General features: G+C 48.9%; 1 protein-coding gene across 5 annotated transcripts in view; it reads right to left on the reverse strand.

Annotated features, from left to right (window-relative positions):
- Positions 1–12372, reverse strand: part of LOC121298245 (solute carrier family 12 member 5-like) — a 111688-nt gene that overhangs the window by 12947 nt on the left and 86369 nt on the right. For all 5 annotated transcript variants that reach the window (XM_041225254.1, XM_041225250.1, XM_041225252.1 and 2 more), the window contains 4 exons: positions 10511–10565; positions 8272–8402; positions 1485–1732; positions 37–248 (listed from right to left, as the gene is read on the reverse strand). In XM_041225254.1, the coding sequence (XP_041081188.1) occupies positions 37–248; positions 1485–1732; positions 8272–8402; positions 10511–10565 (646 nt within the window). The remainder of the gene's footprint in view (positions 1–36; positions 249–1484; positions 1733–8271; positions 8403–10510; positions 10566–12372) is intronic.

Raw genomic sequence — 12372 nt, forward strand, 5'->3', positions numbered from 1 at the left:
ACACTCAGGCAGACACTCAGACAGACAGGCTCTCACCGGTGATGATGCCGCTGGCCACCCCAGGGATACCCTGCACCTCCGTCACGTTGTTGTTGGTGAAGTACTCATCGCAGGTGGCGTTCAGTAAGGTGGAGTTACAGAAGAGGCTCCACAGCTTGCTGGTGACTGTCTGGTTGCCCACCTCCACTACCTTGGCACACAGGTCGAACTCTTTGCGGATCAGAGTGCGGTTCCCCAGGATACAGATCCTGCAGCGCAGGGGAGAGCAGCCAGCGTTAGCCAGGCAGGAGCACAGATCTTCAAAACTACTCACAGACACAGCACTCTGAGACTGGACTGTGCGGGTCTGTGTGCTCGGTGCTGTACGGGGCTGTGTGCTCGGTGCTGTGCGGGGCTGTGTGCTCGGTGCTGTGTGGGGCTGTGCGCTCGGTGCTGTGTGCTCGGTGCTGTGCGCTCGTGCTGTGTGGGGCTGTGTGCTCGGTGCTGTGCGGTGGCCGCTGTGCGCTCGGTGCTGTGCGGGGCTGTGTGCTCGGTGCTGTGCGCTCAGGGCTGTGAGCTCGGTGCTGTGCGCTCGGTGCTGTGCGCTCGGTGCTGTGTGGGGCTGTGTGCTTGGTGCTGTGCGGGGCTGTGTGCTCGGTTCTGTGCGGTGCTGTGCGGAGCTGTGCGCTCGGTGCTGTGCGGGGCTGTGCGCTCGGTGCTGTGCAGGGCTGTCCGCTTGGTGCTGTGAGCTTGGTGCTGTGCAGGGCTGTGCGTTCGGTGCTGTGCGTTCGGTGCTGTGCGCTCAGTGCTGTGTGCTCGCGGTGCTGTGCGGGGCTGCGTGCTCGGTGCTGTGCAGGGCTGTGCGCTCAGGGCTGTGAGCTCAGTGCTGTGTGCTCGGTGCTGTGCGCTCGGTGCTGTGCGCTCGGTGCTGTGTGGGGCTGTGTGCTTGGTGCTGTGCGGGGCTGTGTGCTCGGTTCTGTGCGGTGCTGTGCGGAGCTGTGCGCTCGGTGCTGTGCGGGGCTGTGCGCTCGGTGCTGTGCAGGGCTGTCCGCTTGGTGCTGTGAGCTCGGTGCTGTGCAGGGCTGTGCGTTCGGTGCTGTGCGTTCGGTGCTGTGCGCTTAGTGCTGTGTGCTTGGTGCTGTGCGGGGCTGCGTGCTCGGTGCTGTGCAGGGCTGTGTGCTCAGGGCTGTGAGCTCGGTGCAGTGCGGGGCTGTGTGCTCGGTGCTGTGCAGGGCTGTGCGCTCAGGGCTGTGAGCTCAGTGCTGTGCGCTCGGTGCTGTGCGCTCGGTGCTGTGTGGGGCTGTGTGCTTGGTGCTGTGCGGGGCTGTGCGTTCGGTGCTGTGTGATCGGTGCTGTGCGGGGCTGTGTGCTGTCGGTGCTGTGCGCTCGGTGCTGTGCGCTCGGTGCTGTGTGGGGCTGTGTGCTTGGTGCTGTGAGGGGCTGTGTGCTTGGTGCTGTGCGGTGCTGTGTGGAGCTGTGCTTTGCGTGCTGGCTGGGGTACTCACGGGAAATCCGGGGGGTCGATGGCAGTCTTGATCACCCCTGCATAGATGGCGGCGATGGAGATGATGACGCAGGCCAGGAAGAGCAGCGCCAGCTTGTTGACATACTTGACTCCCACAAACACCACCGTTGCCATGCAGGACAGCACGCAGGTCCCATAGATACGCATGTTATTTAACATAGCCGCCTCCATCTCCGCCCCCTCCAGGCCGTCCAGCTTGAAGACAGCCGCCTGGGGCACGATGTAGGTCTGCGAGGGGGAGAGAGAGAGACGGGGCATTCCCAGTCCACTGTGTGGGGCTGTGTAGAGCGAGTTTCTGATACTGCACTACATTACACTGATCCCTTTAAAATCACTCTTACAACACTCAGCCACAAACCCAGTAACAGAAACTTACAGCATGTGGCCAGGGGGTGGCACCGCTTGATGCATTAAGCCATACCAAAGTGTTACCACAAAAGCCTTTCGGTCACTGCTAACTAAGGCTGCCACCTGAAAATGTGTAATGGCCTTTGTTAGCAGTGAGTAATTAGTAATGAGTGTGTAAAAACTCCATTAACTATAAAATAACATTAAGCAGCTGTATCACTTTTCCCTGATAAATTTTTGTTTTACGTTGCAATCGCATACTGACTCAATGGCGTCCAGTTCATTATTAATCCACCTAGCTTTTTCTTCTTGCAAAGACTGGCTGTATTTTTTTAATTCTTGCGTGCCAGTCCTGGTATGCAAGCTCCTGTTTTCAAACTAGAGTTCACAACACTAAACCTGGCATATTCAAACGACCACGATACTCCATTACAAAAATGCATGGTGCCGGTTCAGCACGCACTGAGGTGAGCTTTGTTAAGAGATTCTATAGAATAACACTGAGCTGGAAGCTGGAGTCTCTCCTACTCAATGCACGTCCGTGTGTCTGTCTGTCTTTAGCGGAGTCCCTCCTACTCAATGCACGTCCGTGTGTCTGTCTGTCTTTAGCGGAGTCCCTCCTACTCAATGCACGTCCGTGTGTCTGTCTGTCTTTAGCGGAGTCTCTGCTGCTCAATGCATGTCCGTGTGTCTGTCTGTCTTTAGCGCAGTCTCTGCTGCTCAATGCATGTCCGTGTGTCTGTCTGTCTTTAGCGCAGTCTCTGCTGCTCAATGCACGTCCGTGTGTCTGTCTGTCTTTAGCGCAGTCTCTGCTGCTCAATGCATGTCCGTGTGTCTGTCTGTCTTTAGCGGAGTCTCTGCTGCTCAATGCATGTCCGTGTGTCTGTCTGTCTTTAGCGGAGTCCCTCCTACTCAATGCACGTCCGTGTGTCTGTCTGTCTTTAGCGCAGTCTCTGCTGCTCAATGCATGTCCGTGTGTCTGTCTGTCTTTAGCGCAGTCTCTGCTGCTCAATGCATGTCCGTGTGTCTGTCTGTCTTTAGCGCAGTCTCTGCTGCTCAATGCATGTCCGTGTGTCTGCCTGTCTTTAGCGCAGTCTCTGCTGCTCAATGCACGTCCGTGTGTCTGTCTGTCTTTAGCGGAGTCTCTGCTGCTCAATGCACGTCCGTGTGTCTGTCTCCAGGCGGGGCGTCAGTCCCTCCCAACGCGGAGGAGGAGAGCACAGCGCAGGGTGAGCCAGACGCGGTGCAAGACTCTCCGCTAGCTGAATCTCAGCCGCCTGAAACAGTGCCGGCTGTGGCAGAGACTGGTGTGGAGGAGTCGGAGGGAGCTGCGGAGGAACGGATTCTCGGGGGCGAGCGAGAGGACAGCGCGGATGAGATGGAGAGGGAGCTCTCTGACTCCTCGCTTATCTCAGACATCCCTGATAGCCAACCTGTCAGTAAGAAAAAGTTATACACGCTTGAGCAGGTAAATGATTTTATGATAGAAACAAAAGGGAAAAGGGGAGTAGAAATAGAGAGTTTTTTCCCTGATCTAAGGTTATTTCTCCACTCCGCTCACGTTATAACAAGGAAAGCCACAATAGAAGAATTTGATCAGCCAAAACGTTATAGATTAAAAAAAAAAAAAATCTTTGTTCAAAATCTCTTGTTTAAAAATGGCTGTGTTTTATGAAACTTCTTTTATTACTTGTTTTAGTGTGTTAGTTTTTTTAGCTATGATGGAAAGGTGCGTTTTTATTTCTTTTAATCTAAACGGCTGCAGACAGTGTTTTCAGAGGGCGCAGCTAGTCGGGTTTTTAGAGCAGAAGCAGGCGGGTCAGGAGAATGAGGAGGCGTGGCGAGCGGAGTGGGAGGGGCTGTGCGTGATGAGTCACGGCGCTAGTACTAGTGCAGGAGTAGCCGTGTTTTTTAAACCCAGCCTGGGGGCAGTTTTACGAGATATGGATGAAATCGAGAAAGGGAGGATTTTAAAAGTAAGAGCTAGGCTGGGCAGTACAGTGTATGTTTTTATTAATATTTATGCCCCCAATAGAGGGGGGGAACGAATTTTATTTTTTAAGAAATTAAAGCAAGCTCTTTTTAATATTAATAATAATGATGTGGTGGTAGTAGGAGGAGATTTTAATTGTACTGTTAATTTTAATATTGATAGAAATAATGATGAACCACACCCTCAGTCCTCCAGAGAGTTGGCTGCATTGTTAGAGTCCAGTGACCTGGTTGACATATGGAGATGCCTGCACCCCAGTTCAAGACAATACACCTGGTCTCAGTATCACACAGACTGTGTATATAGAGCAAGACTAGACCGGTTTTATACTTCTAAAAACGATTTAAATACAAGAATCATCCCCAGTAGTCTCTCTGACCACCACTGTCTATTAATTACAGTAATAATTCAATCAGAACCCCACAGAGCATCTTACTGGCATTTCAATGTAAAATTATTACAAGATGTAAAATTTAAGCAACAATTCAAACTTTTTTGGATAATTTGGAAAAAAGAAAAAGCACAATATAAAGATTTAAGACAGTGGTGGGACATTGGCAAAATACAAATTAAATGTTTTTGTCAACAATATACTATAAATGCAACCAGGTCACTGAACACAGCCGTGAGAGAACTGGAGTCCAAAATCCTCCTCCTAGAGGAAAGTTTAAATTCAGAATTTAAAGAACAGACCCTGGAGAACCTAAAGGAGCAGAAAATCGCGCTGGGGAGCTTGCTGAAGGAAAGAGTGAAGGGGGCGATTGTGCGTTCCAGATTCATGGAGTTGAGAGACATGGATGCCCCCACTAGTTTCTTCTTCAACCTGGAGAGGAAGAGAGCGGACAGTAGACAGCTGTGTTGTATCAGGACTCCTGGTGGGAAAGAACTGCACACCCGGGAGGAAATCAGCAGAGAGGCGGTGCGTTTTTACAAGGAACTTTATAATAAAGAACTGTGCAACATAGAGGACACTGAGCGGCTGCTCCAGGGGTTACCCAGCCTCAGTGAGAAGGAGCAGATTCAGCTGGACGCACCGCTGACCCACCAGGAGATGACCGCCGCTGTCAAGCAGCTCTCCAGCGGAAAGGTTCCCGGGATCGATGGACTGCCAGCAGAATTTTATAATAATTTCTGGGATATAATGGGGGAGGATTTGCTCCAGGTTCTGAGAGAGAGCCTCAGCCACAGGGAACTGCCTCTTAGCTGCCGTAGGGCAGTGGTTACACTGCTGCCCAAGAAGGGAGACCTATGCCAGCTTAAAAATTGGAGACCTGTGTCAATTTTATGTTCTGATTTAAAGATTTTATCCAAAACAATCGCTAATAGATTAAAAAGTGTTATTGGAACTGTAATACATATGGATCAAACATATTGTATACCGGGTCGCTCTATTTTTGATAACTTGTTTTTTATTCGAGATTTTTTAACTGTAAGTGATATTTGTGATTTTAATGTAGGAATGGTCTCCCTGGATCAAGAGAAGGCTTTCGACAGAGTCGACCACACCTACCTCTTTCATACACTGGAAGCCTTCGGGTTCGGTCCTGGTTTTATTTCTTATATTCGGCTTTTATATTCCAACATTTTTAGTATTTTAAAGATCAACAATGGGCTGAGTCAGCCCTTCCCAGTGTGCAGGGGTATAAGGCAGGGCTGTGCCCTGTCTGGTATGCTGTATTCACTGGTTATAGAGCCCCTGCTGCACCTGCTGAGGGTCAGGCTAGCTGGATGGACAGTGCCCTCCTCGCCCTCCACACCCTCCTCTGCCACAGTGAAGGTGTCTGCCTACGCAGACGATGTGACTGTGTTTGTGAGGGGGGATGCAGATGTCCAAGCGCTGCAGCAGACTCTAAATGAGTTCCAGAGAGCATCTTCTGCCAGAGTAAACTGGGCAAAATGTGACACCTTCCTGTCAGGCAGCTGGGATGAGGGCACCCCTCCTTTCCTGCCTGAGGGGCTGAAATGGAACAGAACAGGTATTAAAGTGTTGGGGGTGCACCTCGGAACAGAAAACTACATGAAAAAGAACTGGGAGGGTTTGTTGGATAGGGTGAGGGGGCGGCTGCAGAGGTGGAAGGGACTGCTGGCTCAACTGTCCTTCAAGGGCCGGGTGCTTGTTATTAATAATCTGGTGGCCTCTAGCTTGTGGCACAAGCTGGTATGCCTGGACCCACCCCAGGGCCTGGTGAAGGAGATCCAGAGAGTGTTGCTGGAGTTCTTTTGGAGCGGGAGACACAGTTTGAGGCCGGCAGTCCTCTACCTCCCTAGTGATGAGGGGGGGCAGGGGCTAGTCAGCATTGCCAGCAGGGTGGCAGCCTTCAGACTGCAGGCGGTTCAGAGACTCCTGTACACTGAGGAGGAGGCTCATTGGAAGAGGCTGGCCTGTTTCCTTCTCAATAGATTTGGGGGGCTGGGGTTAGGAAAACACCTGTTTTTAATTGAGAACACCAGTTTTAGTAAAGCAGGACTTCCTCCTTTTTATCAAAGTATTTTAAAAGCCTGGCAGCTGGTGAGGGTGGAAAGGGATGTGGAGTCCTTGACAGGGCAGGACCTGTTTGAGGAGCCCCTATTTTTTAATCCACTCTTTCCAGTTAAGTTCCTCCAGTCGATGACGCTCTGTGCCAGTTTTTTAAAAGCAGGTGTAACCAGGATGGTCCACCTGTTAAACCTTGAGCTCTCCTGCTGGCTAACTGCCTCCCAGCTAACTGCACAGCTAGGCTGGCACTCAGAGAGGCTTGCAGAAAGACTGATGGGTGAGTTGAGGGGCTGCCTCTCCCCGCGGCTCAAGGCAGTCCTGAGGGAGGAGTTGTCCAGAGGCACAGAGCAGAGACAGCTTTCCTTATTTCCAGGGATGATCGTGTCACCAGCAGTAGGTGAGGAAGGTGAGGGCGGTGGAGAGAATGGAGGGACTTTGCTTAAATTGCAGAATGTGGAGGAAATTATCTTTCACACAATGAATGGAAAACAGATATACAAATTGTGTGTTAAAGCCACAGAGTATAGTAGGCTAAGGGGTCTGGTAGACTCTAAGTGGCGAGCTTACTTGGCTGTAGAGGAGGGGCACAGGCCGGTGTGGAGGGTGCTGTACAAGCCGCCTCTCGCCAAGAGAGTGGGGGACCTGCAGTGGAAGATTCTACACTGCATTGTGTCCACAGGCAGGTTTCTCCATAGAGTGGACCCCAGCATCAGTGAGCAGTGCGCTTTTTGCTCAGCAGAGGAAACTCTCTTTCATGCCTACAGTGAGTGTGAGAGGCTGCGGCCACTTTTTAATTTACTGCAGGGAATCCTGAATAATTTAGGGGTCGTTTTTAGTAAGGAGCTTTTTATTTTTGGGGTTCTATACAGTTTTAAAATGAAAAACAGGTGTGTTCTTATTAATTTTTTATTTGGACAGGCAAAATTGGCTATTTTAAAGACAAGGAAAAATCAACTCTCTGGTTCTGGACTGACCAGTTTAGTGGTTCAGTTCAGGGTGCTCGTGGTCAGCCAGATCAGAGTAGAGTTTGAGTATTTTAAACTGGTCAGTAACCTGGAGGACTTTCAGGAGAGGTGGTGTGTGGGAGACGCCTTGTGTGCTGTGAGTGAGGAGGGGGAGCTCCAGTTTTTGTTCTAATTTTATTTAATTTTTGTTTTACAGTGTTTTATTTTGGCTTTTATCTGTTTTCAACAAAGAAAAAAACACTGTTTAATATTGATTTTTTAATGATCCTTTTATTTTGTTTAAAATCTGTTTTTAAGGAGAACACGATATATTTTAGGATTTTTTAAATTTTGCTCAGGCAGTAGGAATCTTAACTTTTGTTGTGTTTTACCTTTATTTGAATTTTAATGGATTTTATTTGGAATATTTAAATAAAGGATCTTAAAAGTCTAAAGTCTCTCTCTCTCCCATCTCTCTGTCTCTCTCTTCCATCTCTCTCTCTCTCTCTCTCTCTCTCTCTCTCTCTCTCTCTCTCTCTCTCGGTTATTCAATACCATGTCTGGTTGCTTCAGAAGAACTTCAGAAAGAAAAAGAAAAAGCCAAACAACAAAAACAAGAAACTTTTTATTTTTATGTTGTATTGTTATGGCATCGTTAATAAAACAGAACAAAGTGCATCTTTGCCTGGTCCCGTCTCTTCACCCAGCAGATCCCAAAGTGTTCCACTTTCTAATGCTGGATTTACATAATTACCCTTCCAAATGCAGTGGGAGAGAGAGAGGGGGGATGGAGTGTGGGAGGAGGGGGAGTGTACAAGTATGAGAGGGAGAAGTAGGGATTGAGTGAGAGAGAGAGGGATAGAAAGAGGGGGATAGGGAGCAAGTGAGAGAGAGAGCGAGAGAGAGAGAACAATAGATAGATAGAGAGACAGTTAGATAGATCGAGACAAACACTCACACATATGGGCCAACCCAAACACACACATACACACGCCAACGCTCTTACCAGCAGGATCTCGATGGTACCCAGGATGTACATGGCTCCCGCGAAGGTGGTCCCCAGATAGAAGCAGAGTCCCACAGCGCCCCCAAACTCGGGCCCCAGTGAGCGCGATATCATGTAGTACGATCCGCCAGCTGTCAGACACACAAACACAGGCACTGAGCACAGGGGCACAGAATACCCTGGCACTGACCTGGTGGGGAATATCACTGCGAGGACTTGAAACACCTGGCAGAGTTGGGAGAGCAGACTAGAGGAGCAGGGTCTCTAATAGAATTACAAGAGCAGAGCCAGACTAGAGGAGCAGGGTCTCTAATAGAATTATAAGAGCAGAGCCGGACTAGAGGAGCAGGGTCTCTAATAGAATTATAAGAGCAGAGCCAGACTAGAGGAGCAGGGTCTCTAATAGAATTATAAGAGCAGAGCCAGACTAGAGGAGCAGGGTCTCTAATAGAATTATAAGAGCAGAGCCAGACTAGAGGAGCAGGGTCTCTAATAGAATTATAAGAGCAGAGCCGGACTAGAGGAGCAGGGTCTCTAATAGAATTACAAGAGCAGAGCCGGACTAGAGGAGCAGGGTCTCTAATAGAATTACAAGAGCAGAGCAGACTAGAGGAGCAGGGTCTCTAATAGAATTACAAGAGCAGAGCAGACTAGAGGAGCAGGGTCTCTAGTAGAATTACAAGAGCAGAGCCAGACTAGAGGAGCAGGGTCTCTAATAGAATTACAAGAGCAGAGCAGACTAGAGGAGCAGGGTCTCTAATAGAATTACAAGAGCAGAGCCAGACTAGAGGAGCAGGGTCTCTAATAGAATTACAAGAGCAGAGCCGGACTAGAGGAGCAGGGTCTCTAATAGAATTACAAGAGCAGAGCAGACTAGAGGAGCAGGGTCTCTAATAGAATTACAAGAGCAGAGCAGACTAGAGGAGCAGGGTCTCTAATAGAATTACAAGAGGAGAGCAGACTAGAGGAGCAGGGTCTCTAATAAAATTTCAAGAGCAGAGCAGACTAGAGGAGCAGGGTCTCTAATAGAATTACAAGAGCAGAGCCGGACTAGAGGAGCAGGGTCTCTAATAGAATTACAAGAGCAGAGCCAGACTAGAGGAGCAGGGTCTCTAATAGAATTACAAGAGCAGAGCCAGACTAGAGGAGCAGGGTCTCTAATAGAATTACAAGAGCAGAGCCAGACTAGAGGAGCAGGGTCTCTAATAGAATTACAAGAGCAGAGCCAGACTAGAGGAGCAGGGTCTCTAATAGAATTACAAGAGCAGAGCCAGACTAGAGGAGCAGGGTCTCTAATAGAATTACAAGAGCAGAGCCAGACTAGAGGAGCAGGGTCTCTAATAGAATTACAAGAGCAGAGCCAGACTAGAGGAGCAGGGTCTCTAATAGAATTACAAGAGCAGAGCAGACTAGAGGAGCAGGGTCTCTAATAGAATTACAAGAGCAGAGCCAGACTAGAGGAGCAGGGTCTCTAATAGAATTACAAGAGCAGAGCAGACTAGAGGAGCAGGGTCTCTAATAGAATTACAAGAGCAGAGCCAGACTAGAGGAGCAGGGTCTCTAATAGAATTACAAGAGCAGAGCCAGACTAGAGGAGCAGGGTCTCTAATAGAATTACAAGAGCAGTGCCGGACTAGAGGAGCAGGGTCTCTAATAGAATTACAAGAGCAGAGCCAGACTAGAGGAGCAGGGTCTCTAATAGAATTACAAGAGCAGAGCCAGACTCCCAATACTCCTTTCACCTTCCATCTGGGATTTTTTTTTTTTAACAAACACAATGACAGACGTTTATCAGCTAATCTCAGTGTTAATTAGCAGAGCAGTCGTGCTCATTAACAGAGCTAATTAACTGCGCTCGACACTCGCACTGGCATGATGAATCCCCGCGGAGTCTCCCTCTTTCCCCTCACTTTGCAATAGCGTGCCATGTTGCTGTACTGCAGTCACCCCAGTTCTGTGCAGTCTCAAAGCTGCGTTTAGCGCTGTTCCTGTAGGGCGCTGTCCTGTGCCCGTCTGAGCTATTGCTTATGGAACATCATTGGAAACGAAGATGTAAAATGTGCAGTGGGGATTACGTCAAGGGTGCAGGGGTTACACAGAGGGGTCTTTGCTTTTTCAGGTGTGTGGGTCATTGGGGAGAGAATATGACTGCATGTCTTGCACACACCTCCAGTGTGGGAGCTCCTGCTGTAAGCTCTGCTTCCCAGTTCATGAATAAGGACCCAATGAAGCCACCTACCTGGTACCACTCCGTTTGTGGCAATGGCACTCATAGAAATCGCAGTCAGCATGGTCTGCAAAAACAAAACCAAAAAAACAATTCAGTATTTCTGTGAGCTCTTCTTGATCTTCAACCTACAAGTGCTACAGCAACGCTGCGAGCAGATAGTAACCATGGAAACAGCGTGCTGGCAAGTCCGCATGGATCTGAGCAGCTCAAATCGACATGAAGGAATACAAACAACCCTCTGAACGGTGACTGCTCTGCCCGGAGTGCAGCTGCCTTGCAGTTCACTTCTGCTCCTCCGGAGGTCGCTGTAGGGAGATGCGTTACTGGAGCAACTACTAGTGGTGATATTAGGTAAGTGCACAGAGGGCAGCAATGCCAGCAAAGGCATTTTGTTTACATCACACAGGGTAAATAGCTTCAAATAATGGTTTTAATAATGTGTTCATTCTTTTACTCTGCCTGCAGCTGTTCAGTGTTCTGTGATTGTAAATACAGTATAAAGCAATCCAGTTCTGTGCCTTATTCAAGCACAGTGGATAGGGGGGGATCAGAGTTTCAGTTACAACGGAATGAATGAATGTCAAGAGGATTGCAAACGACGCAGAACAACAAGGGAGAGCTGGTCATGCAACGAAATGCTAGCAGGAGCTGAAAACGAGTTCAGAAGCTAAAGGAAGCAAAAACAAAGCCAGAAACATCACCCTGAACTTTAAAAAATTACATTCTCTGCATCGCTGCGGCTCAGCTTTTCCGAGGGTGATTTTGTGCAATGCGTGCAGGGTTAGAGTTTGTATAGGGATGAGATGCGACGCGGAGCAGAGGGAGGGCAGCTAAACCTGCAATTAACTGCTAATGCTCACTGAAGCGCTGAGGCGAATAAGAAACCCTGCCAGGTCGAGACAGCGGAGGAAAAATGATCAGGGACACATGGACCAGCCATCCCCATATCCACAGCCTCCCTGATATACTGCCTGGAGTCTGCATGCCTGTTCACCTAGCCTGGCTTGTGAGGATAGCAGAGAGTGAACACTGAATACAGAGAGATCAGAGCTGCTATCTTCGATACAGCTATAAATAAGTCATCACTATCAGACTACTTTGCTGTCCGATAGGATCGATCAAATATTACAAAATATTGGGCGTGTCGTTAGTCTTAGTTCCATTTTAATGCAAGAGTCCCTACCTTGTTTTTTTTTTTTTAACAGTTTGCTAGGATGAATCTGATTAATTCAGTGCTAACATTAAATAAGAAAATTAGATTTAAAAACCTTGGTTGCCACTAATTTAAAAACAGCGGGTCCCACAAGCAAAAATCTCAGCAGGTAAATGTGAATCTTTGGGGATGCACAGTCAGACCTCTTTGGTCCCGATGTTCAGCACGCCTTCCTAATGAGCAACGCAGGTGAGAATCTGCACCACAAAGTTTAAGAGGTTGATAACCAGGTTAGAGTGAAGTTTGCAGACACGGTTCTCTGCCAGGCAGCCACCCCTGTGAGCGCATCACTAATCAGGTATTAATAAAGTGGATATCAGTCTCTGAAAGCCCAGATAAGACCTGAATCGTTTTGGAGCTGTTATCAGCTCTAACTCAATTGAGTCTGAGCAGCGCTTGGCAACAATGCAGCAGGGTTCCATGAAGGAGGGATTTACAGCCCTGGAACACTGAAGCATCTTTGACTGGGATTTATCATAGCAAACAGTGCGGCCGGGTGGCAAAGGATTGTAACTGCAGCTATAATCAATCTCCATCCCTCACCACAGTCCCAGTACTGCATGGGTGTTCAGTACCTCCAGTAAAAGCACCCTAAGCAGCTGGGTGACGGCAGTCTGCAGAAACTGCAGGCATCACCTGGGACAAGTGCTGGGGGACG

This window comes from Polyodon spathula, chromosome 23 (genome assembly GCF_017654505.1).
Source record: "Polyodon spathula isolate WHYD16114869_AA chromosome 23, ASM1765450v1, whole genome shotgun sequence".
Lineage (NCBI taxonomy): Eukaryota > Metazoa > Chordata > Actinopteri > Acipenseriformes > Polyodontidae > Polyodon > Polyodon spathula.